General features: G+C 53.6%; 1 protein-coding gene and 1 long non-coding RNA gene across 2 annotated transcripts in view; one reads left to right on the top strand and one right to left on the bottom strand.

Annotated features, from left to right (window-relative positions):
• The first annotated feature begins 1956 nt into the window (after positions 1 to 1956).
• The window catches only part of ATP2A1 (ATPase sarcoplasmic/endoplasmic reticulum Ca2+ transporting 1), a 25939-nt gene continuing 3480 nt past the window's right edge, over positions 1957 to 24415 (top strand). The window contains exons 1-15 of the mRNA XM_016928740.3: positions 1957 to 2271; positions 2586 to 2603; positions 2988 to 3070; positions 4405 to 4509; positions 5938 to 6076; positions 8062 to 8142; positions 10677 to 10762; positions 10913 to 11210; positions 12287 to 12453; positions 17621 to 17709; positions 17971 to 18073; positions 18288 to 18419; positions 21442 to 21567; positions 21676 to 21894; positions 24017 to 24352. Of these exons, the coding sequence (XP_016784229.1) occupies positions 2154 to 2271; positions 2586 to 2603; positions 2988 to 3070; positions 4405 to 4509; positions 5938 to 6076; positions 8062 to 8142; positions 10677 to 10762; positions 10913 to 11210; positions 12287 to 12453; positions 17621 to 17709; positions 17971 to 18073; positions 18288 to 18419; positions 21442 to 21567; positions 21676 to 21894; positions 24017 to 24352 (2100 nt within the window). The 5' untranslated portion in view covers positions 1957 to 2153. The remainder of the gene's footprint in view (positions 2272 to 2585; positions 2604 to 2987; positions 3071 to 4404; positions 4510 to 5937; positions 6077 to 8061; positions 8143 to 10676; positions 10763 to 10912; positions 11211 to 12286; positions 12454 to 17620; positions 17710 to 17970; positions 18074 to 18287; positions 18420 to 21441; positions 21568 to 21675; positions 21895 to 24016; positions 24353 to 24415) is intronic.
• LOC134808751 (uncharacterized) lies at positions 2439 to 3658 on the bottom strand. The gene is made up of 2 exons (XR_010152339.1): positions 3354 to 3658; positions 2439 to 3242 (listed from the first exon to the last, which is right to left on the bottom strand). It is a non-coding gene; the product is annotated as an uncharacterized LOC134808751 (long non-coding RNA).

Genomic DNA, 24415 nt, shown 5'->3' with positions numbered 1-24415 from the left:
CTGGGCCGGGTGGAGGTGCCGGGGGCTATGTCTCTTGGAAGAGAGGCTGCTAATGCTCTCCTGCACCCCCAATTCAGCCCACTGTCCCCCACTCCCCTCAGGTCACAGCAGGATTCTGCTTCAGGGGAGGGGTTTGTTGGAACTGTGAAAAGGAGGCAGGAAGGAGCACCTTGTCCTCAACTCACCCAGGAGGCCGTGCCTCACCCAAGTCCAGGCAGAAGGGATGCATCTGGGAGGCTGAACCCTCAAGTTCCATCCACCCCTGCTGCCATCCCCCTCCCCAAAAGTGGGGGCCTCCCTTTTCTTTGCTCTGCTGTCTCCTATTCTGTCCTCTGCTTCGGAGTTTGAGCCCCAGAATGGAAAGCAGCCTTAAGAAGCCACACTTAGGAAGTCCACATGCCTCTGCTCATTTCAGGAAACAGGCCTAGACAGAGGACGGACTTGAGCCCAGGGCACCAGGCCCCTTCCCCTCACTGACCTTTCACCCTGACTCTCATCCAGCCTTTCTGCCTGCCTGTCCTCCCCCTCCTGCACCCCTGGTACCCTCCCTCGGCTCCTCCAGCAGCTGCCCTGGTGGTAACCAAGAGACGCCCCCATCCTGGAGCAGGGGTGGGGAGGGGCAGCTCAGAGCAGCTGCTTCTCTGAGGAAGCTGACACCAAGGCCAGCATTCAGCAACAACTTGTGGCTTTGCACCCAGCGCCGGGGTCCCCGCCCACCTGGCTCCCTGCTGTCCCTCTTCCCCACTGCTGCTCGGACTTCCCTCTGACCCTGGTGGCTCTGTGTCTCTGCTCCCTTTCCCCCTAGGTCTAGACATCTGTCCTTATTTCCCCCAGACCTGTCCCCAGAAGTCCACCCTTCCCCATTCCTTTGGTCTGGAGCCCCTGCTTGGTCCAGCTTCCCCAGGCCCCGACACCTTTCTGTGGGGCCTGCCTAGCTCCTGCGCGCACACAGCGTGGGCCTGATCCTGTTCCCCTCGTGGACAGATGCAGCAGGGCAGAGTGCAGCGCAGACCACAGGCCTCTGGGGCTGGCCACAGAAACCCCGTTGGTTAGAGCACAGTGTGGGATGAGGTGACCCTCAGTGCACGACTTGGGGTGACCCCTGCCCCCATCCTGAGACAGTTACCCCTCCCCCTCTGCCATCAGCACATTCTGTAGCCTCTTGGGTTACTTGGCTGCCTTGGTGTCCCATTTTCTTGGGGGGGGGGGTGGGGATTCCCTATCCAGGATGGGGGGGCCCTCAGGGCTCTGTTCCCAGAGGCTGAGTTAGAGCGATGGGGAAGGGGGGGGCAGTTTTGGGGAGAGACAGGCAGTGCTGGCTTTGCTCACCGGGGCCTGGACACTAAATCCCTTGTTGATGGCTGTGGCAACCCCTCCCTAGGGTAGGGTTACCATCTTCGGCCCTGTCCCCTTGACTCTCTCCCCTCACTTCCCCTTGTCCTTCTAGGAGCCACTCACTTCCTCTAGCCCCCAAAAGATGTTCTCCCTTCATCAGTCCCCCAAAGGCTTGGGGTATCTCTGCCACTGCTTCAGCAAACGGGTTGAGGAGGAAGGAGACTGCGGCAATGGAAACAGGCTCCGGGCAGATGAGGCAGGAAGGGGGGTGTGAGGAAAGGGACAGGTGAGGCCGGGGATGGAAGAGGGCTCAGGGAAGAACTGGGGGGATGAGTTTGGAATGGGAAATTCAATGCAGCTGGGGAAGTCGAGGCAATGGGGGGGCAGGGTCAGTAGCAGATGACAGAAAGTGAAGTCTCTCCCTACCCCACTTCCCTGGGGCTGGGGCTACCTTTGCGTCCCTCATGAGTGACATCTCAGGCTGCAGCCCCACTGTTCCCCCTCTGTCAGCAGAAATATCTCTCTTTTCTGACCCCTCCTGCTGGAGTCTCAGCCAGCCAATCCCTGATCTGGAGGAGGGGGGAGCCCGGCCTCCCCCTGCTCCCTCATAAGGACCAGCTGGGGGCCGGGGGGTGGCCGGCTGCTCAAGTGGGACGGGGGTCAGAGCTTTGTGGAGGGAAGAAAAACCTGGAGGGGGCAGGAGAGTAAAAAGAAGAAACCCAGGCAGACAGGCAGTTGGACACACTGAGGAAGACCCCCCACGAGTGGGAACCCCCTGGAAGGAACACACCGGCCCCGGCCCCCAGGAAGGGAGCACAATGGAGGCCGCTCATGCTAAAACCACGGAGGAATGTTTGGCCTATTTTGGGGTGAGTGAGACCACGGGCCTCACCCCGGACCAAGTTAAGCGGAATCTGGAGAAATACGGCCTCAATGGTAAGTGTCCCTTGGAAGAGAGGCTGGTAATTAATGCCCTCCTGCACCCCCAAAACACACGCACACGCATGCACGCGTTTCTCCCTTCAGGGTTTCTTAAGGAAGAGCTGGGCCGTTGTCCAATGCTCGCAGGGGGAAGAAGATACTGAGAAAACAGAGTCCCGAGATCCAGAGTTTTGGGAGGTTTTAATGGGATGACCTTGATGAACCTCAAGGTGGCCTGATTCTCTTATCTTAGCCACAAAGTCTTGGGTGTGGGGGGCATGAGGCTGAACCCCAAATGAATCTGTCCTTTTCTTCTTTTTCCTGGGTAGAGCTCCCTGCTGAGGAAGGTAAGTTACTGAAATCCCTGAACTCTCATAAATGACCACCCCCCACCCCGCCCTGTCCCACTCCCTCCTCCCTGCCTCTTTAGATTCTTTGAGCAAATACCCCTTCCCAAAAGGCAAATCTCCCTCCCTAAAGGTTAGAGTCCTGTCCGGGGCAGAAGTCTCCCAGGCGCTTTCTCCTTGAAGCAGCCAACCCTTGAACTGCCCCCCACTTTGCCGAGTCTGTTTCTGGACTCCAGGCGAGCTTCTTAGCCCTTCTCTGGGCACCAAGCTGTCTGCCCACCACCCTAGAGCCTCCCCACTGCAGGCCGGAGTGCAGGGCGCTCCATCCCAGACCTTCACCCACTAGACCTTAACCCGGGGCCCTCCCCTTGCCTCCTCCCCCAGGGAAGACCCTGTGGGAGCTGGTGATAGAGCAGTTTGAAGACCTCCTGGTGCGGATTCTCCTCCTGGCCGCATGCATTTCCTTCGTAAGTGTGGGAGGGTCTCTGGGGGCTGGCTGGGGGTGTGAGGCTGGGATCGGGCGAATGCGGGGCTCGCAGTCACTGGATCCTCCCGTCCGAGTCCCGAGCATCCCATTGTACAGACGGGGCGGGCTGGGGGGCAGCAGCGGGTGTGATTCGCGTCCTCCTCTCTCCTCCCCTGCACCCCAGAGGCAGGTTTTATTTTAAGCTTTAAGGGTGTTCTCAGCCAAAACACCGAAGCTAAGCCACCCTCGCGGCTTCAAGAGCTTGGAGAGCTCGGGTTACCCACCCGAACTCCAGGCTCCGGGTCCCGCCGCGATGCCGGCTGCAGCGCGGGGGGCCACTGCCACTCCCGGCATGCGCCGGGCGGACGGCCGCTCCACCAATCCCCGCGCCCGTCGGCGCCCCTGCCCCGCCCTCCCCAGCCGCCTGACGCTGATTGGTCGAGGGGAGGACTCGCTCCTAGTGGCGGGAAAGCGCGGCGGTGTGATGATGACTCCAAGGAGCCCGGCGCCGGGTCAGGGAGGGCACTGGCATCCCTCGCCTCACCCGCCCAGCCTGGCCTTAGCCCTTCCCCGCGCTCCCTAGGCACCCCCACCCCCGCAGGGCATCTCCAGGGCTCTGCCTCCTCTCCCGCCCTGGGGGCTACTCCCCATCCCGCGGTCCATCTGCATGTCGTGGGTTCTTCCGCAGCATGTGAGTCTCGCTGGGGACTCTGGAGGCAACGAAAGCCTCCCTGTGCCTTGGTCTCCGAACGCAGGCCCCGTCGCGTTAAGCACAAGCTGGCAGGGCCTCTCCTCTCCCTTCTCAGATTTGCTCCTTGACATTTGCCTGCTGCCTGGCGGTGGCAACAGCTGGGGCGGGGCGCGCGCAGGAGGCCCCGTAACCCTATCCCCGCTCCGGCTCCCTCGTGAAACCGGAGCTTCCCTGCCTTGGCCGAGGGGGAGGGCTGCGGGGGCCAGACCGCCTGCGAAGACCACAGGGTTTTTCCTCACGGGTTTTGGCTCCCGTGGGATGGATGTGGCTGTGCGGGGGGGTTGGCCTGAGCTTCGCTTCTAAGCCAGCAGCTTGGTCAGGGAAACCTGAAAGCATTCCCAGCTAATCCCCCAAGTGGTGCAAGTCTGTGCGCGCCCATCCCGCTGAGTAAGGCGGTGGCAGGACCTGCAGTGGATGGACAGACCCTCAGACGGATGTGGGGCCACAGCGCCCCGACGGTGCCCGGCCCTCCTGCTGGCTCCTGCACTCTCCTGCACAGTTCTCCCCTTTGCAGTGGTCCACTTCCTTTCTCCATCTGTTTTGGGGCCTCATTACCTGTCATTCTGCTTTCCCCTGCTCCCCAGGTGCTGGCCTGGTTTGAGGAAGGTGAAGAGACCATCACTGCCTTTGTTGAACCCTTTGTCATCCTCTTGATCCTCATTGCCAATGCCATCGTGGGGGTTTGGCAGGTTAGCGTTGACCCTTCCTTACCCCTTCATGTCCCAACACTGAAGGAGAGGCCAACCCTCCCTCCAGTCTCCTCCTCCTCCATCACCTCCCCCATACTTGCCTCTTCCTCTGGTCCTATCCCCTGGTCTGGAATGGGATGGAGTGTAGGGAAGAGGTGGGAGACTGTGACCCACTGTCACTTCCTGGCTATGTGACCCTGAGCAAGTTCCTTCATCCCTCTGAGCCTCAGTTTCTTCATCCATAAAATGGGGCTAGCAATCCAGTGTGAAATCGACTAAGATGATGCATGTGCCTGGCACACAGTAGGAATTCAGTAGACGCTAGCTTGATTTCCTTCTTCCACTGACCTGACCACCCCCTACATGTCCTGTCCTCTGCTTCCTGTTTTTTTTTGTTGTTGTTTTGTTTTGTTTTTAGGTCATTTCCAAAGTGAAAACCCAAATGCTACCTTGCTTTGGTTTTAAGAAATGTCAGGCTATAAGCCATTTTTTGGTGCTCACTGGTTTCTGAACACTGAGGATAGAAATAGCCACTTTCGTACCTTGGGAGGCCGAGGCGGGTGGATCAGTTGAGGTCAGGAGTTCAAGAGTAGCCTGGCCAACATGGTAAAACCCCATCTCTACTAAAAATACAAAAAAATTAGCTGGGCATGGTGGCGGGTGCCTGTAATCCCAGCTACTCAGGAGGCTGAGGCAGGAGAATCACTTGAATGGGGAGGCGGAGGTTGCAGTGAGCCAAGATTGCACAATTGCACTCCAGCATGGGCAACAGAGTGAGACCCGGTCTCAAAAAAAAAAAAAAAAAAAAGAGAGAAATAGCACTTTCTCTTTGCCCCAATGTTACAGGCGCAGCAGAGCCACCTGTGTCTGTGGTGCTGGCAGGTCCAGGACAGCATCTGCAGGGCAGCCTCTGATTTTCTTTGATTTTTTATTTAGATTTTTCTTTTTGAGACAGGGTCTCTTTCTGTTGCCCAGGCTGGAGTGCAGTGGTGTAATCTCATCTCACTGCAATCTCTGCCTCCAGGTTCTGGTGATTCTCGTGCCTCAGCCTCCCAAGTAGCTGGGATTACAGGCGCGTGCCACTACGCCCGGCTTTTTTTTTTTGTACTTTTCGTAGAGACGGACGGGGTTTCACCATGTTGTCCAGGCTGGTCTCGAACTCCTGACTTCAAGTGATCCGCCTGCCTCGGCCTCCCAGAGTGCTGGGATTACAGGCGTGAGTCACCATGCCCGGCCTGATTTTCTTTGATTCTTCTTTGTTCTCTCCCCAAAACCCTCTCACCTGTTTTCACCTGTAGGTGACAGTTTCCTCAACATACACACACCCCTGCCTGTGTGGGGTTTTGTTGCCTCCCCCGTGCCAGGAGCCACAACTCCATAACTCTGCCTCCTGTGTATAACCCTGCCTCCTCCACCCTGTCTCCTCAGGAGCGGAACGCAGAGAACGCCATCGAGGCCCTGAAGGAGTATGAGCCAGAGATGGGGAAGGTCTACCGGGCTGACCGCAAGTCAGTGCAAAGGATCAAGGCTCGGGACATCGTCCCCGGGGACATCGTGGAGGTGGCTGGTGAGTGACAGGGATGGCTGGTCCAGGATGGGAGGCCTTGGGGCTGAGGCCTAGGAGATGCCGGGGGCTGGTCAGGCTCGGATCCGGGTGTCCAGGAGGATGACGGAGTCTGCTTCTCTTTCCGACTCCTCAGAAGGTCATCCCAGGCCACTCCGGCCACATCCCCCCCTCCCCAGCGGAGTCTCAGCAGGAACAGCCAGTCCTGTCCCTGAGGCTGCAGGCAGACCCCCTGCTCCCCATCCTCTCACCCTGCACTTGCACTCGCAGGCAACAGGTGGAACCCGGTCCCTGCCAATGGCCCCGTCTCCACCCCCTCCCGGGCCTGGCTTCCCCCTCCTTCCACCCACCCCAAGCTTGGTCAGCTTTCAGTCTTGACCTCTCTGTGCCCTTGAGGCCTCTCAAAGGGGAAGGAGCGAGGGCAGAAGGGAGGAGGGAGGCCGAAGGCTCGAGCCCCCGACCATGTAAGGGAAACTCAGGCCCGGCACAGAGCACGGGACCGGGGAGGAGGGAGCTCAAGGAGGGCCCCGCCCGCGGCAAGGGAAACTTAATGCCTGGCCAGGGAGGGGTGGGGGCCGGGTGGCTAAGATTACTGGGATTCTGCCCCCTTCAGCGGTTTTTATGTTTGCCCTGAGCAGGCCTTCCCGAAGCTCCAGGCCCCTGCCAGGGGGAATGGCTCTTCAGAGGCCTCCTTCCCTGTAGCAGACACCCGAATCACCACCCCAGGGAGCTTGGGCAGAGGGAGTGAGGGCAGGCTGAAGACCCCAGCGCCCCATCACAGGGCAGCCTTGCCGCCGTGACAGCATGGAGTCAGCGCCATGAATGTCTATAAATATCACGCGGGCTTGGGTGACAGGGTGTCCCGCCCGACTCTATCCCGACCTCCCTCCTCCCTCCTCGGTCCATTTCCTCTGGCACAGGAGGGATCCTTAGAAACAGAGGGAAAGGAAAGCGATTGGACCCTGTCCCCAGTACCATCCGTGGGACCAGTGCGGAATTAGGCAGCGGCCCTGGGAGATTCTTAGCCTCCTCCTAAGGTCTCTGAGTCTGGCTGGGCATCCACCTCTCCAGCCCCCCCACAAAGTTGTTTCCATGGCCTGCCAGCCCACCTGTGCGTCTCCCTGGCCTCACCTCCACCCATTCACTCTCCAGCCTGTGCTGCCCGCCCCACTCTTCCACACCTGTTTCCTGCCCAACCCCCGCTTCTCTCCTGTCCCATCCCGTCCTGTCTTTTCCATGTCCCCAGCTCACTCTCCCTGGCTCCCCGCCTCCCTGCCTTCCTGAGATGCTCAGACCGGGCTGTCAGGTTCCCGATATGTGGTCCTCTCCATGACCACCCTGCGCCCCCCGCTGCCTTGAGTCCTGCCCACTCATACCTTCCGCTCACTCCTCTCCTGCCTTGCCCTCCACTGTTCCTCTTGGTTGCCCTCGATTTTCTCAATTTCCATATTTTCCCGTTTCTCCTTGCCTTCCCTGGCTGTCCACTTCATTCTCTCACCCCGACACCCCTTCTGTCTAATGCACCCTGTTTTCCCTGAGTTCTTTCCTTGCCTTTCCTCCTTGCCTTTCTCACTCCTGTCTCCCAATCTCAATTATAGCTTCTTGTCCTACAGCTGGACTGTCCCTAATTTCCCCTCCAGTCATTCAGTGGGCATTTATTGAGCATGTACTATGTGCTGAGCAGTACACCTGCCCATCTCTTCTCAGGGCTCACAGCCAGTGGGAAGAGATGTGGGAGTTCAAGACCAGCCTGAGCAACAGAGTGAGACTCCATCTCGCTGTGGACACGGGGGCAGAAGGGATGGGTGTCACGATGAGGGGTTGCCAGCTTCAGGAGCTCATGCCGAGGGCCTGATGCAAGCCCTGGGAGCCTCCCTGAGGCCTGAAGGATGGATGAGGAGAACGAGTCAGACACAGATTGGGTTTTTCTTAGGAAGGAAGAAAATTCCATTCCCAAGTGACCTCCCTCTTCCCTACTCTCTCCACAGTGGGGGACAAAGTCCCTGCAGACATCCGAATCCTCGCCATCAAATCCACCACGCTGCGGGTTGACCAGTCCATCCTGACAGGTCTGCTGGCCTGGGTGGGAAGATGCATGGGGGTGGGATGTGGGGAGGAAGAGGCAACAAGGGGGAGGTGAGTGGAAAGACAGAGAACCCTCACTGTCTGAGCAACATAAAGAGACCCTGTCTCTACAAAAAAATTTTAAAAACTAGCTGAGCATGTTGTTGAGTGCCTGTAGTCCTGACTACTCAGGATGCTGAGGCAGGAGGATCGCCTGGGTACAGGAGGTCAAGGCAGCAGTGAGCTGTGATCACACCACTGCACTCCATCCTGGGCCACCCTGTCTCTGTCAAAATAAAAACAAAAGGCTGTGCGAGGTGGCTCATGCCTGTAATCCCAGCACTTTGGGAGGCCGAGGTGGGTGGATCACCTGAGGTCAGGAGTTAGAGACCAGCCTGGCCAACATGGTGAAACCCCGTCTCTACCAAAAAATACAAAAAACACAAAAATTAGCCAGGCGTGGTGGCAGGCACCTGTAGTCCCAGCTACTCAGGAGGCTGATACAGTAGAACTGCATGAACCCAGGAGGCTGAGGCTGCAGTGAGCCAAGATCATGTCACTGCACTCCAGCATGGGCAACAAGAGCAAGACCCCATCTCAAAAAAAAAAAAAAGACAAAACAAAACCAAACCCAGCACTGGGGCCTCCCCCTGGCTCGCTAGTAGTGGCTGTGGCAGTGGCAGCACTGCTTGACATTTTCTTTTTTTTTTGAGATGGAGTCTTGCTCTGTCACCCAGGCTGGAATGCAGTGGTGCGATTTCAGCTCACTGCAACCTCTGCCTCCTGGCTTCAAGCAATTCCCTGCCTCAGCCTCCAGAGTAGCTGGGATTACAGGCGTCCACCATCACACCCGGCTAATTTTTGTATTTTTAGTAGAGACAGGGTTTTACCATCTTGGCCAGGCTGGTCTTGAACTCCTGACCTCGTGATCCACCCACCTCAGCCTCCCAAAGTGCTGGGATTACAGGTGTGAGCCACCCACTGCACCCGACCTGCTTGACGTTTCCATTCTGTCCCAAGCCTGAAACGGGACAGGTAGTGGGAGAAGGCTGGATGTTGTTGCCCACTCTCTAGATAGCCACCAGCCCACCCCTTCCACAGGGACATAGGGCCACAGACACCTCGAGAACTGTCCTGTCTCCTTCAGCCTCCTCAAAAATCCTCCAGGGAGGAGCCATGAGATTCTAGGACAAGATAGGGGGTTCAGATACACTGAAAACCATGGCTGCTAGGCTGGGCGTGGTGGCTCATACCTGTAATCCCAGTGCTTTGGGAGGCTGAGGCAGGAGAATTACTTGAGGTCAGGAGTTTCAGACCAGCCTCGGCAACACAGCGAGACCCCATCTCTATAAAAAAAATTTTTTTTAAATTAGCTGGGTGTGGTGGTGTGCACCTGTAGTCCCAGCTACTTGGGAGGCTGAGGTGGGAGGATTGCCTAAGCCCAGAAGCTTGAGGCCACAGTGAGCTATGATTACCACGGCAGTCCAGCATGGACAACAGAGCAAGACCCCATCTCTATAAAATTTTTTTAAAAATTAGCTGGGCATTGTACTGCACACCTGTAGTCCCAGTTGTTTGGGAGGCTGAGGCGGGAGGATCACTTGAACCCAAGAGTTTGAGGCTGCAATGAGCTATGATCACACCACTGCGTTCCAGCCTGGGCAACAGAGCAAGACCCTGTCTCTGTAAAACCACCATAGCTGCTTCTGTTTCTGCACTGGCAGGGAGAAGCGAAGAAGAGGCAGAAAACATTCCCCATGGTCCCAGGGGGCAAGGGCTAGGCTGGCCCAGGCTTGCTGCTGAGCCCCTGCTCTTAGGGTGAGGGAGGCATGGTCGTAAGTGTAGGTCCCCCTTCCTCCCAGAAACATGCTTGACAGTTAAAAGTGTGGCTCCAAATATGTCCACTTATTTGATTTTCACCCAAGACATTGTTTTGCAGTGTACATGTCCTTGTCCCCATTTTACAGAGGAGCACGTGGAAGTTAGGTGATCAAACACAGCTTGTTAGTGGTCAAGCTGGGGCTTGGGTCAAGGTCTTTTTAAGAGCCGTGGACTTCTGGCTGGGCACGGTGGCCTGTAATCCCAGCACTTTGGGAGGCTGAGGTGGGCGGATCACTTGAGGTCAGGAGTTCGAGACCAGCCTGGCCAACATGGTGAGACCCTGTCTCTACTAAAAATACAAAAAAAAAAAAAAAAAAATTAGCCAGGTGTGACAGCATGTGCCTGTAATCCCAGCTACTTGGGAGGCTGAGGCAGGAGTATTGCCTGAACCCGGGAGGTTGCAGTGAGCTGAGATCTTGACACTGCACTCTAGCCTGGGTGACAAGACCGCAACTCTGTCTCAAAAAAAAAAAAAAAAAAAGGAGCAATGGACTTCCTAGCTGCCTTCAGTGGCTTCTTCCAGAGTCCAGACATCCCCCAGGATGGCTACTTGGTCCTTACCAGGAGCTGTCCTGCTGAGCAGGGAGAGAGTTAGGCACGGGAAGCCTGGGAGAAGGACATGATGTCATCCGAAAACCCCTTGGGCCCTTCTCCACAGGCGAGTCTGTATCTGTCATCAAACACACGGAGCCCGTTCCTGACCCCCGAGCTGTCAACCAGGACAAGAAGAACATGCTTTTCTCGGTGAGCAATCCGGGACCAGCCATCATACACTCAGTCAAGCCAGGTGCCCGGGTTGGAGAGAAACATGGCGTGTGAGAAGAGATGGCGTGGGGAGATGCGGCATGAGGGTCACCTCTTGCCTGATTCCCTGCCTCCTCTTTCCCTTCCCAGGGCACCAACATTGCAGCCGGCAAGGCCTTGGGCATCGTGGCCACCACCGGCGTGGGCACCGAGATTGGGAAGATCCGAGACCAAATGGCTGCCACAGAACAGGACAAGACCCCCTTGCAGCAGAAGCTGGATGAGTTTGGGGAGCAGCTCTCCAAGGTCATCTCCCTCATCTGTGTGGCTGTCTGGCTTATCAACATTGGCCACTTCAACGACCCCGTCCATGGGGGCTCCTGGTTCCGCGGGGCCATCTACTACTTTAAGATTGCCGTGGCCTTGGCTGTGGCTGCCATCCCCGAAGGTATGAAAGCCTTTCTTTTCTCCTCCCATTTGCTAATCCCATCTGCAAAGACCCCTTTTCTTTTCTTTTCTTTTCTTTTTTTCTTTTTTGTTTTTTGAGATGGAGTCTTGCTCTGTCACCCAGGCTGGAGTGCAGTGGCGTGATATCGGCTCACTGCAAGCTCCACCTTGCGGGTTCACGCCATTCTCCTGCCTCAGCCTCCCTAGCAGCTGGGACTACAGGCGCACGCCGCCACGCCTGGCTAATTTTTTTATATTTTTAGTAGATACAGGGTTTCACCGTGTTAGCCAGGATGGTCTCGATCTCCTGACCTCCTGATCTGCCCGCCTTGGCCTCCCAAAGTGCTGGGATTACAGGTGTGAGCCACCGCACCCGGCCTTGCTCAGTGCAACCTCTGCCTCCTGGGTTCAAGTGATTCTTCTGCCTCTGCCTCCCAAGTAGCTGGGATTACAGGTGCACGCCACCATGCCTGGCTAATTTTTGTGTTTTCAGTAGAGATGGGGTTTCACCATGTTGGCCAGGCTGGTCTCGAACTCCTGGGCTCAAGCAATCCACCCGCCTCGGCCTCCCAAAGTGCTGGGGTTACAGGCGTGAGCCACCACACCTGGCCCAAAGACCCCTTTTCCAAGTAAGGTAACATTTACAGGCTCCAGGGATTAGGATCTGGTATCTTTGCGGACCATTATTGTTTGTTTGTTTAATAGAGACAGAGTCTCACTCTTGTTGCCCAGGCTGGAGTGTGGTAGCACAATCATAACTCACTGTAATCTCGAACTCCTGGATTCAAACAATCCTCTTGTCCCAGCCTCCTGGGTAACTGGTACCACAGGCAATCACCACCACACCCAGCTAATTTTTAAATATTTTCAGAGGAGTCTCACTGTGTTTTCCAGGCTGGTCTCAAGCTCCTGGCCTCAAGTGATCCCCCGCCTCAGCCTCCCAAAGTGCTAGGATTATAGGTGTGCACCAACGTGCCCAGCTGGGGGCTACTATTTAGCCCCTTGCAGGTTCCCTCACACCCTCCCCTTGCAGGTTCCCCTTGCAGGTTCCCTCACACCCTCCCTCCCTCCCCACAGGTCTTCCTGCAGTCATCACCACCTGCCTGGCCCTGGGTACCCGTCGGATGGCAAAGAAGAACGCCATTGTAAGAAGCTTGCCCTCCGTAGAGACCCTGGGCTGCACCTCTGTCATCTGTTCCGACAAGACAGGCACCCTCACCACCAACCAGATGTCTGTCTGCAAGGTCAGGAGCAGTGTGGGCAGCGCGCTCAGTCAGAAGGCTGCCTGTGGGGGTTAAATGGGCCCTCCAAAGATAGAGGTCTCCCTTCATCACTGCTGGCTTCTCATCTGGGCCTGCAAAATGCTCAAAGGGCAGTAGAACGCCATCCTGTCTGCCATGAATGGGATCAGAGAGGACCCTTGTGCCCCAGCCAGACAGCTCACTCTGACCACCATCCATGCACCAGGCACTGCCACACATCGTCTCTCATCCCTCACAATAGCCCATTCAGAGGATGGTCTCATTATCTTCATTTTTTTAATTAAAAAAATTATTATTATTTTGAGACAGAGTCTCACTCTGTCGCCCAGGCTGGAGTGCAGTGGTGTGATCTTGGCTCACGGCAACCTCTGCCTCCCGGGTTCAAGCGATTCATCTGCCTCAGCCTCCCTAGTAGCTGGGACTACAGGTGCCTGCCACCACGCCTGGCTAATTTTTTTGCATTTGTAATAGAGACAGGGTTCGCCATGTTGGCCAGGCTGGTCTTGAACTCCTGGCCTCAAGTGATGTGCCCCTGTTCGCTTCCCAAAGTGCTGGGATGATAGGTGTGAGCCACGGCACCCAGCCTAACTTCCTTTTTTAGAGGAGGAAAAAGGCTCTGAGAGATTAAATGACTTCCCCCAAGATGCACAGTTAATAAATAACAGAGTTGAGCTTCAAACCTGAGTCTGTGTGGCCCCAGAGCTTCTGCCTGTGAAGTAGATGGCTCTCCAGAATGGTCACTCATGACAGGGCCCGGCCAGACTGCCAACACCGACCGTGAACAGCATTTCCTAAAGCAGGGCTCTTAATCTTTTCTGTGCCTCACACCCCTTTGCAGTTGAGCTCTTGTCAGGATAATATTTCAAATGTATATTAATAAAATAAAACAGGCCAGGTGCAATGGCTAACGCCTGTAATCCCAACACTTTGGGAGGCCAAGATAGGCAGATCACGAGGTCAGGAGTTCGAGATGAGCCTGGCCAACATGGTGAAACCCCATCTCTACTAAAAATACAAAAATTAGCCGGGCATGGTGGTGCGTGCCAGTAATCCCAGCTACTGGGGAGGCTGAGGCAGGAAAATTGCTTCAACCCGGGAGGCAGAGGTTGCAGTGAGCCGAGATCGCGCCATTGCACTCCAGCGTGGGCGACGGAGTAAGACTCTGTCTTAAATAATAAAATGAAATGAAATGAAATAAAATAAAATAAACCAGGGGTGGTGGCTCACGTCTGTAATCTCTTCAGGAGGCCAAGGTGGAAGGATCACTTGAGCCCAGGAATTCGAGACCAGCCTAAGCAACATAGTGAGAGTCCATCTCTACCAAAAAAAAAAAAAAAAAAAAAAAAAAAATTAGCCTGATGTGGTGGTGCACACTTGTAGTCCCAGCTACTCAGGTGGCTGAGGCAGGAGAATCACTTGAACCCAGAGATTGCTTGAGCCAGGAAGTCAAAGCTACAGTGAGCTGTGATCACACCACTGTACTCCAGCCTGCATGACAGAGCGAGACCCTGTCTCACGCACAAAAAAATAAAATAAAATAGGGCTAGGTACGGTGGCTCACGCCTGTAATCCTAGCACTTTGGGAGGCTGAGGTGGAAGGATCACTTGAGCCCAGGATCACTGGGCAACACAATGAGACCCCACCTTTTAAAAGATAAAATAGAAAGTTAAAAAATAAATAAACAAAACAGGATTCTGGGTTTTTTTGTTTGTTTTTTTTTGTTTTTTGAGATCGAGTCTCACTCTGTTACCCAGGCTGGAGTGCAGTGGCCCAGTCTCGGCTCACTACAACCTTCACCTCCCAGGTTCAAGTGATTCTCCTTCCTCAGCCTCCTGAGTAGCTGGGACTACAGGCACGCACCATCACACCCAGCTAATTTTTGTATTTTTAGTACAGATGGGGTTTCGCCATGTTGACCAGGCTGGTCTCTTAACTCCTGACCTCAAGTGATCTGCCCACCTCGGCCTCCCAAAGTGCTGGGATTACAGGAGTGAGCCACTGCGCCCAGCCAGGATTCTGTTTTAAAAATACATAGGAAGCTGGGCACGGTGGCTCATGCCTGTAATCTCAGCACTTTCGGAGACCGAGGCGGGTGGATCACCTGAGGTCAGGATTTCGAGAATAGCTTGTCCAACATGGAGAAACCCCGTCTCTACTAAAAATACAAAAATTAGTTGGGCGTGTTGGCAGATGCCTGTAGTCCTAGCTACTAAGGAGGCTGAGGCAGGAGAATCACTTGAACCCAGGAGGTGGAGGTTGCAGTGAGCTGAGATCGCGCCATTGCACCCCAGCCTAGGCGACAAAAGCAAAACTCCATCTCGAAAAAAAATATAAAAGACCTGGCGCAGTGGCTCACGACTGTAATCCCAGCACTTTGGGAGGCCGAGGTGAGCAGATCACCTGAGGTCAGGAGTTCGAGACCAGCCTGACCAACATGGAGAAACCCTGTCTCTACTAAAATACAAAATTAGCTGGGCGTGGTGGCACATGCCTGTAGTCCCAGCTACTTGGGAGGCTGAGGCAGGAGAATTGCTTGAACCTGGAAGGCAGAGGCGGTGAGCTGAGATCGTGCCATTGCACTCCAGCCTGGGCAACAAGAGTGAAACTCTGTCTCAAAAAAAAAAAAAGGTAGCCAGATGCGGTGGCTCACACCTGTAATCCTAGCACTTTGGGAGGCCAAGGCGGACGGATTACCTGAGGTCAGCTTGGCCAACATGGTAAAAACCAGTCTCTACTAAAAATACAAAAAATTAGCCAGGCGTTGTGGTGGGCACCTGTAATCCCAGCTACTTGGGAGGCTGAGGCAGGAGAATCGCTTGAACCCAGGAGGCGGAGGTTGCGGTGAGATTGCACCACTGCACTCCAGCCTGGGCGACAGAGTGAGACTTTGTCTCAAAAAATAATAATAATAAAATAATACAAAAATAAAAAAGTAAAAAAAAAATACATAGGAAAGATACATAGGGTTACAGAGGAAACCAATGATTGTGAAATACAGTTCTATCAAAATTTTTAAAAACAACTTTGTAATTTGGCAACATACATGCTTCTTTATTAAGGCATTAATTAGGGAGTTCTCGCAGTGGGTCTAAGCACTATCATAATGTTGAAGCAGTGGTGAGCATAAATTATGCTATTTTGAGAGATCTGCAACAGTGGTAATGTGATAGGAGGAAAGTATCTGTGATTAAATTGGTGACAGTCACAGGTTTTGCTAATACTAATGTGGTCTGTTGACAACATGCATAACTGGAAGGAAATGTCAAATGTCAGCTTGAGAACAAGAAAAGCTGTCGTTTTTTTCTTGGCTATCTCAGTTCTTGGGCTCCTTGCAGGGTCTTCCACTGACCTCAGGCCAAGAACCCCTGCCCTTCACAGAGTTTTGTGGAAGACTACACCCATGAACTAGAAATTGCTGTTCTGAGAAGCAAGGGCCGTGTGGTCAGATCAGGGTGAGAAAGGCTGTAACCTTGGCTCCTGGGCGAGACCCACAACGCCTGCTGGTATTTGAAAGCCTTAGAGGAGGCTGACTGTGTAAAGAAGACGGATTCTGCTTTGCCCCAGAGGTTCCCAAGTTTTTTTTCTGACCACAGAACTTTTTTGTCTTGGAACCCATCTTAACCATCTCTCTTCTCGGGAATGAAAAGCCCAGTCTCTGTTGCGTTTGCCCAGGATCCAGGGTAGGCCACTCCTCCTGGGCACTGCGTTCTCCACATCCCTCTAACGCACAGGCCACAAAGCCAGACCACAGGCTCGTGTGACTTGGGGCTCCTGTCATGTTTCATAAAAATGAATTAATTCTCACGCCTGTAATCCCAGCACTTTGGGAGGCCAAGGTGAGTGGATCACCTGAGGTCAGGAGTTCGGGACCAGCCTGGCCAACATGGCGAAATTCCGTCTCTACTAAAAATACAAAATTAGCTGGGCGTGGTGGCGCATGCCTGTACTCCCAGCTACTCTGGAGGCTGAGGCAGGAGAATCACTTGAACCCAGGAGGCGGAGGTTGCAGTTAGCCGAGATTGCACCAGCCTGGGCAACAAGAGTGAAAATGTATCTCCAAAAAAAAAAAAAAAAAGAATTGCCCATATATTTGAAAGTCAAGAGGCTGGGCATGGTAGTTGCCTGTACTCCCAGCATCATGGTGGGTGCCTGTACTCCCAGCACTTTGGGAGGCCAAGGCAGGAAGATCACTTGAGCCCAGGAGTTCAAAACCAGCCTGGGCAACATAGTGAGACCCAATTTCTACCAAAAAAAAAAGAGAGAGAGAGCAAGAGAGACAGGCATGGTGGCATGTGCCTGTGGCCCCAACTACTTGGGTAGGCTGAGGTGGGAGGATCACTTGAGCCCGGGAGGTTGAGGCTGCAATGAGCTATGATCACACCACTGTAAGAACCTATCTTAAAAAACAAAAAGAAAAAGAAAAAGTCAAGAGATTTCATAGGAAGATAACCTGAATTTCTAGCTCTTCCTGCAAAACTGGAAGATCTGGCCACATGCAGCTGGAGCTGTAGATGGTCCAGGTGCCAATAGGTGGGCTGTTTGCCACAGTCCCCACCATACCTTATTGTGTTCCATCTTATTTTATTAACTGGTCTACAGAAGCTCCAGCACAGCACAGCCTGCGGTCACTCGTTTGTGGTTTTTTTTTTTTTTTTTTTTTTTTTGACAGTTTGGCTCTTGTGGCCCAGGCTGGAGTGTAATGGCACGATCCCGGTTCACTGCAACCTCTGCCTCCCAGGTTCAAGCGATTCTCCTGCCTCAGCCTCCAGAGTAGCTGGGATTACAGGCGCACACCACCACACCTGGCTAATTTTTATATTTTTAGTAGAGACGGTTTCACCATGTTGGCCAGGATGGTCTTGCACTCCTGGCAGGTGATCCGCCCACCTCAGCCTCCTAAAGTGCTGGGATTACAGGTGTGAGCCACCTCGCCCAGCCTCAGTAACTATTGTTTTAAGGCTGTTGATAGAGAATGATTGCAACAGCTTGGTGGGAAGTGGGTAGGGTATACGGGGGGGACGAGGAGGGGTGAGTAGGAGGGAAATGGTGGGAAGGTAGGTGTTGGCAGCGCAGGCCTCCCTTGATGCAGGTGCCCACCTTGGGATGGGAAGAGGTGGACATCTGTGTGCCTGCCCTTCTCCCCTGCAGATGTTTATCATTGACAAGGTGGATGGGGACATCTGCTTCCTGAATGAGTTCTCCATCACCGGCTCCACTTACGCTCCAGAGGGAGAGGTGTAAGTCACCCAGGCATCTTCTCCCCAGCTCCTCACGCCCCTTCCCACACCCCCTTTCTCCCTGGGGCCCTCCATGTGGTTTTGCTCTCCTTTCACTCTCCTCTTCCTCCCCGACCTTGTTCTCTCTCCTGATATCCGAGTTGGCTCTCCCCACTGTCCTTCCTGACCCTCTGCTGCCTGCTCTTCCTGTGCCCTCTCTGCATCTCATTCCCTGTTCTTCTCCACTGTCTCTGTCCCTTCCTCCCCTGACCCTGCTGCCAGCTTGAAGAATGATAAGCCAGTCCGGCCAGGGCAGTATGACGGGCTGGTGGAGCTGGCCACCATCTGTGCCCTCTGCAATGACTCCTCCTTGGACTTCAACGAGGTAACCTCTCCTTCCCCTTCCAGTTGGCTCAGAGTCTGGGCCTCCTCCGAAGGCCAGGAGGAAAGGGTTGGAGGAAGGGGACCCAGTACACCCAGCCCTCTGCCAGGGTGCAAGGGAGGCAGTGGTTTGCTTCCTTCTTACGCTAGGTGGAAGGAGGGTGTGACAGGTAGGAGCCTGGGGCACCGACTTCCTCTTCCTCCTCTGCCCATCTCAGGCCAAAGGTGTCTATGAGAAGGTCGGCGAGGCCACCGAGACGGCACTCACCACCCTGGTGGAGAAGATGAATGTGTTCAACACGGATGTGAGAAGCCTCTCGAAGGTGGAGAGAGCCAATGCCTGCAACTCGGTGAGCCTGCGGAGCCCCTGCCACAGGGCCGTCTCCACTCTATGCTGCATAGACTAGAGGAAGGCAGAGGCCCTGGTTGGGCAGAGCCTAGTGCCTGTGCTGGGACCCCACCCAGGCAGCGGACAGCCCTGCAGCTTCTCCACAGGCTGATGTGGGTGGGACCCATTGTCCCTGGGGCTGCCTGGCGGCCATGCCCTTGATGAATCTATGATCACTTCTGCCCGCTGTGTCCTGAGTTGAAGTGGACAAAGCTGGACACGGAAACCACAAGGGACCCATCCAGGAGCAGCCCCAACTTCATCTGAACAAGAAGCACACTTGTTTTCAGCAGATGATGAGTCCTGACTTAGGATTTGGGAAATGTGGCTACTGCACCTATAGGGAAAGCCTTTCCTTGCCCAGATGAACCCGGCCACTTCTAGGACTGTCACTCCCAGTTATTGCTATTGATACTTGCTGAACGTCTCCATTAAGCACTTCTCTCTGGGGAATTATATTCCCCACATTTCTCTCTTTCTCTCTTTTTTTGTATATGCAAAATGCTCATTGCTACTTTATTTAATACAACAAAAAAGCGGGCCAGACACAGAGACTCACGCCTATAGTCCCAGCATTCTGGGAGGCTGAGGTGGGAGGATCACTTGAGCCCAGGAGTTTAAGACCGGCCTGGGCAACATAGTGAGACCCGCATCTCTACAAAAAAACAAAAACAAAAACAAAGAAAGAAAGAAAAAAAAAGAAAAAAATTAGTTGGGTGTGGTGGTGCAAAACTGTACTCTAGCTACTAGGAAGGCTAAGGTGTGAGGACTGCTGGAGCCCAGGAGGTCAAGGCTGCAGCAAGCAGTGATTGCACCACTGCACTCCAGCCTGGGCAACAGAGGGAGACCCTGTCTCCAAAATAAACAAACAAACTGAAAGCAACTTAAATACCTGTCAATAGAGGACTAATTTTTAAAATTTATAAATGATAATGCAAACATAAATTTTTATTTATTTATTTTTGAGATGGGGTCTTGGCCTGTCGCCCAGGCTGGAGTGCAATGGCTATTCATAGGTGTGATCACAGCGCACTGCAGCCTTGAACTCCTGGGCTCAAACCATTCTCCTGCCTCAGCCTTTCAAGTAGATGAAGCTACAGGCATGCACCACTTTTCCTGGCTACTGATTTTTTGTTCTTTTTATTTTTGTTTTACTTTTTGGAGAAGTATCCATGATACATTTGGTGAAAAAGGCTTTCATTCTTTTTGTTTGTTTGTTTGTCTGTCTGTTTTGAGAGTCTTGTGGTGTCACACATTCTGGAGTACAGTGGCACGATCTCAGCTCACCACAACCTCCGCCTCCTGGGTTCAAGCAATTCTCCTGCTTCAGCCTCCCTAGTAGCTGGGATTACAGATGCAAGCCACAATGCCCAGCTAACTTTCTGTATTTTTAGTAGAGACGAGTTTTTTTTTTTTTGAGACGGAGTCTCTCTGCTTTGCCCAGGCTGAAGTGCAGTGGGGCCATCTCAGCTCACTGCAACCTCCGCCTCCTGGGTTCAAGCAATTCTCTTGCCTCGGCCTCCTGAATAGCTGAGATTACAGGCATGTGCCACAAAGCCCAACTAATTTTTGTATTTTTAGTAGAGATGGGGTTTCCCCATGTTGGTCAGGCTGGTCTTGAACTCTTGACCTCGTGATCTGCCTGCCTCGGCCTCCCAAAGTGCTGGGATTACAGGCGTGAGCCACTGCACCTGGCCTTCTTTTTTTTTTTTTTTTTTGAGACAGAGTTTTGCTCTTGTTGCCCAGGCTGGAGTGCAATGGTGTGATCCTGGGTTCAAGTGATTGTCCTGCCTCAGCCTCCCGAGTAGCTAGAATTACAGGCACGCACCACCACGCCTGGCTAATTTTGTATTTTTAGTAGAGGCGGGGTTTCTCCATGTTGGTTAAGCTGGTCTACTACTAAAAAATACAAAAATTAGCTGGACATGGTGGCGTGTGCCTGTAATCCCAGCTACCCGGGGGGCTGAGGCAGGAGAATGGCTTGAACCTGGGAGGCAGAGGTTGTAGTGAGCCAAGACTGCACCACTGCCCTCCAGCCTGAGCAACAGAGCAAGACTCCATCTCAATATAAATAAATAAAAATTAATTCAAATTAAATAATATACAGAGTACCTCCAATGCTCCACAGCAATTGCTCAGTTGCACCAATTGTACAGTGCAGATCACATAACATTTCTATCATTACTAAAAGTTATAGGGCCAGGTGTGGTGGTTCATGCCTGTAATCCCAATGCTTTAGGAGGCCAAGGCAAGAGGATTGCTTGAGGCCACGAGTGAGACCAGGCTGGACAACACAGGGAGACTCTATCTCTAAAACATTTTTTTAAAATTAGCCTGGAGTGGTGGCATACACCTGTGGTCCCAGCTACTCAGCTGGCTGGGAGGCTGAGGCAGGAGGATTGCCAGAGCCAAGGCTACAGTGGGCTATGATCACGTCATTGTACTTCAGCCTAGGAGACAGCGCAAGACTCTGTCTCTAAAGAAAAAAATAAGTAAATAAAAATAAATAAACAAACAATGAAAGTTTTTTTTTTCTTTTTTCTGAGACGGAGTCTCGCTTTGTCGCCCAGGCTGGAGTGCAATGGTGCGATCTTGGCTCACTGCAATCTCTGCCCAGCTAATTTTTGTATTTTTAGTAGAGACAGGGTTTTACCATGTTGGCCAGGCTGGTCTCGAGCTCCTGACCTCAAGTGATTCACCCGCCTCAGCCTCCCGAAGTGCTGGGATTACAGGCATGAGCCACCGCGCCTGGCCAATAATGAAAGTTCTGTGGGACAGTGCCACAATAGGCCATCCTTTTCTTCTGTGCTTTAACGTAGGACCCTGAAGCACTATGGCAACACTAGCCTTGGGATTTTCTCCTTTTGTGCTATAGGGACCAGACTTAGCGTTCGTCTCAGCCTTAGCTTGGGGTCTGCTCTGACCTCCAGATTCTTTTTGACCATTTTAAGAGGACTGGTCTCCCCTCCCCGTCTCCTCTCCAGGTGATCCGCCAGCTAATGAAGAAGGAATTCACCCTGGAGTTCTCCCGAGACAGAAAGTCCATGTCTGTCTATTGCTCCCCAGCCAAATCTTCCCGGGCTGCTGTGGGCAACAAGATGTTTGTCAAGGTCAGAAATCGGAATGTGCCTCAGCCCCCTCTTCTTTCCTACTCCTAGCCACCTGTCACTGCCCTGGAAGGAAAGTGGTGGTCTCTGAATGCTGTTCTGGTCTCCTAGGGTGCCCCTGAGGGCGTCATCGACCGCTGTAACTATGTGCGAGTTGGCACCACCCGGGTGCCACTGACGGGGCCGGTGAAGGAAAAGATCATGGCGGTGATCAAGGAGTGGGGCACTGGCCGGGACACCCTGCGCTGCTTGGCCCTGGCCACCCGGGACACCCCCCCGAAGCGAGAGGAAATGGTCCTGGATGACTCTGCCAGGTTCCTGGAGTATGAGGTAAGCAGCTGGGAGCCTCCCACTGTCGTGGAGCTGGTGAAGGGCCGGGTCCCAGCCATCCACTCACAGCTCCACCACCCGGATCATTTCCTACCTCGTCAGTCAAGTTGATGGCTCCTTAGTACAGGCCATGGAATCACAGGACACTAGAGTTTCAAAGAATGTTGGGAGGCCGGGTGCAATGACTCACACCTGTAATCTCAGCACTTTGGGAAGCTGAGATGGGAAAAGCGCTTGAGCCCAGGAGTTCAAGACCAGCCTGGGCAATGAAGTGAGACCCCATCTCTATTAAAAAAAAATTTTTTTTAATTACCTGGTTAAATTCATAGGGGTCTGGGTAAAAAGTAAAATACATTTTTTAAAATGTTAAAAGAAAAGAGATGAACTGGACATGGTGACACACACCTGTAGACTCAGCTACTGGGGAGCCTGAGGTGGGAGGATCACTTGAACCTAGGAGTTGGAGGCTGCAGTGAGCCATGATCCCACCACTGCACTCCAGCCTGCATGACAAGCAAGGCCCTGTCTCTAAAAACAAAAAACAAACACACACACACACACACACACAAAAGAGAGAAAGAATGAACCTTGGGAATCATCTAGCAAATGTGATCTGTGGTTGTTAACAAGGTGAGCCACTTGAACCAGAACAGGAGCCAATGCCACTCAGCACACAGGGGAGTTCAGCTGTTGTGTTTTCTGTAGCAAGACTGTCTCGAGACAGTTGATCTGTGTTCTGGCAAAGACTCCTTACTTATACTAGACCAGCACCGGAATGGCACCACAGTCCCTCCTTTCATTTTATACAGAGGATTTCTTCTAAGTTGTGGGTCACGTAGTGGCACTGCCAAAAGCAGAAAGCAGTACCTCACTTCCAGTTCACGTTCTTTCTATGAAAGACACATTTTGGCTGGGCATGGTGGCTCCCATCTGTAATCCCAGCATTTTGGGAGGCCAAGGCAGGCAGATCACAAGGTCAGGAGTTTGAGACCAGCCTGGCCAATATGGTGAAACTCCATCTCTACTAAAAATACAAAAATTAGCCGGGCTTGGTGGTGGGCACCTGTAATCCCAGCTACTCTGGAGGCTGAGGCAGGAGAATCGCTTGAACCTGAGAGGCGGAGGTTGCAGTGAGCAGAGATCGTGCCACTGCACTCCAGCCTGGGCAACAGAGCGAGACTCCATCCCCCACCCCCCCCCCCCCCGAAAAAGACACAATTTGGGGCCACGTGTCAGGGCTCACACCTATAATGCCAGCACTTTGGGAGGCCAAGGCTGGCAGATCACTTGAGGTCAGGAGTTTGAGACCAACCTGGCCAACATGGTAAAACCAAGTCTCTACTAAAATAAAAAAATTAGCCAGGCGTGGTGGTGCGCCCTTATAATCCCAGCTACTCAGGAGGCTGAGGCGGAGAATCGCTTCAACTTGGGAGGTGGAGGTTGCAGTGAGCTGAGATCATGCCATTGCCACTGCACTCCAGCGTGGGTGACAGAGCAAGAGTCCATCTCAAAAAACAAAACAAAAACAAAAAAAAAAAAGGAAAGACACGATTTGGGCTGGGCGTGGTAGCTTATGCCTGTAATCGCAGCACATTGGGAGGCCGAGGCTGGAGGATCTGTTGAGCCCAGGAGTTTGAGACCAGCCTGGGCAACATAGCGAGATCCTTTCTCTACTAAAAATTAAAAAAAAAAAATTAGCTGGACATGTTGGTGCACGCCTGTAGTCCCAGCTACTTGGGAGGGTGAGGTAGGAGGATCGCTTGAGCCTGGTAGATTGAGGCTGCAGTGAGCTATGATCGCACCGTTGTACCACTGCACTCCAGCCTGGGTGACAGAGCAATACCCTGTCTCAAAAAAAAAAGATACGATCTGACCCATGATGGGCCTGGCACCATCAGCACCTGCAGGTGCTTAGATGAATGAGATGTTTCCTGCCTCTGAGCTTCCAAGGCCCCACTGAGGTCTGACACCAGGCCCTGAGGCGGCAAGCCCAGGGTTCAGGCTTCCCACCACCCCCCACCACTTCCTGACCTTTCACCCCATCCCCACCCCCCACCAGCTTCCTCCAGGGGAGTTTTCCAGATCCCCACCTGACCTGTGGCTCTCTGCTGTATCTCCCCAGACGGACCTGACATTCGTGGGTGTAGTGGGCATGCTGGACCCTCCACGCAAGGAGGTCACGGGCTCCATCCAGCTGTGCCGTGACGCCGGGATCCGGGTGATCATGATCACTGGGGACAACAAGGGCACAGCCATTGCCATCTGCCGGCGAATTGGCATCTTTGGGGAGAACGAGGAGGTGGCCGATCGCGCCTACACGGGCCGAGAGTTCGATGACCTGCCCCTGGCTGAACAGCGGGAAGCCTGCCGACGTGCCTGCTGCTTCGCCCGCGTGGAGCCCTCGCACAAGTCCAAGATTGTGGAGTACCTGCAGTCCTACGATGAAATCACAGCCATGGTGAGAGGCCCCAGGCAGCTGCAGCCTTAGTGTCCACGGAGATGACCAGATGACTGTGCTGGG

The sequence above is a fragment of the Pan troglodytes genome, chromosome 18 (assembly GCF_028858775.2).
Source record: "Pan troglodytes isolate AG18354 chromosome 18, NHGRI_mPanTro3-v2.0_pri, whole genome shotgun sequence".
NCBI lineage: Eukaryota > Metazoa > Chordata > Mammalia > Primates > Hominidae > Pan > Pan troglodytes.
Note: the sequence above shows the minus strand (reverse complement) of the source record. Positions and strands in the feature narration are given on the sequence as shown.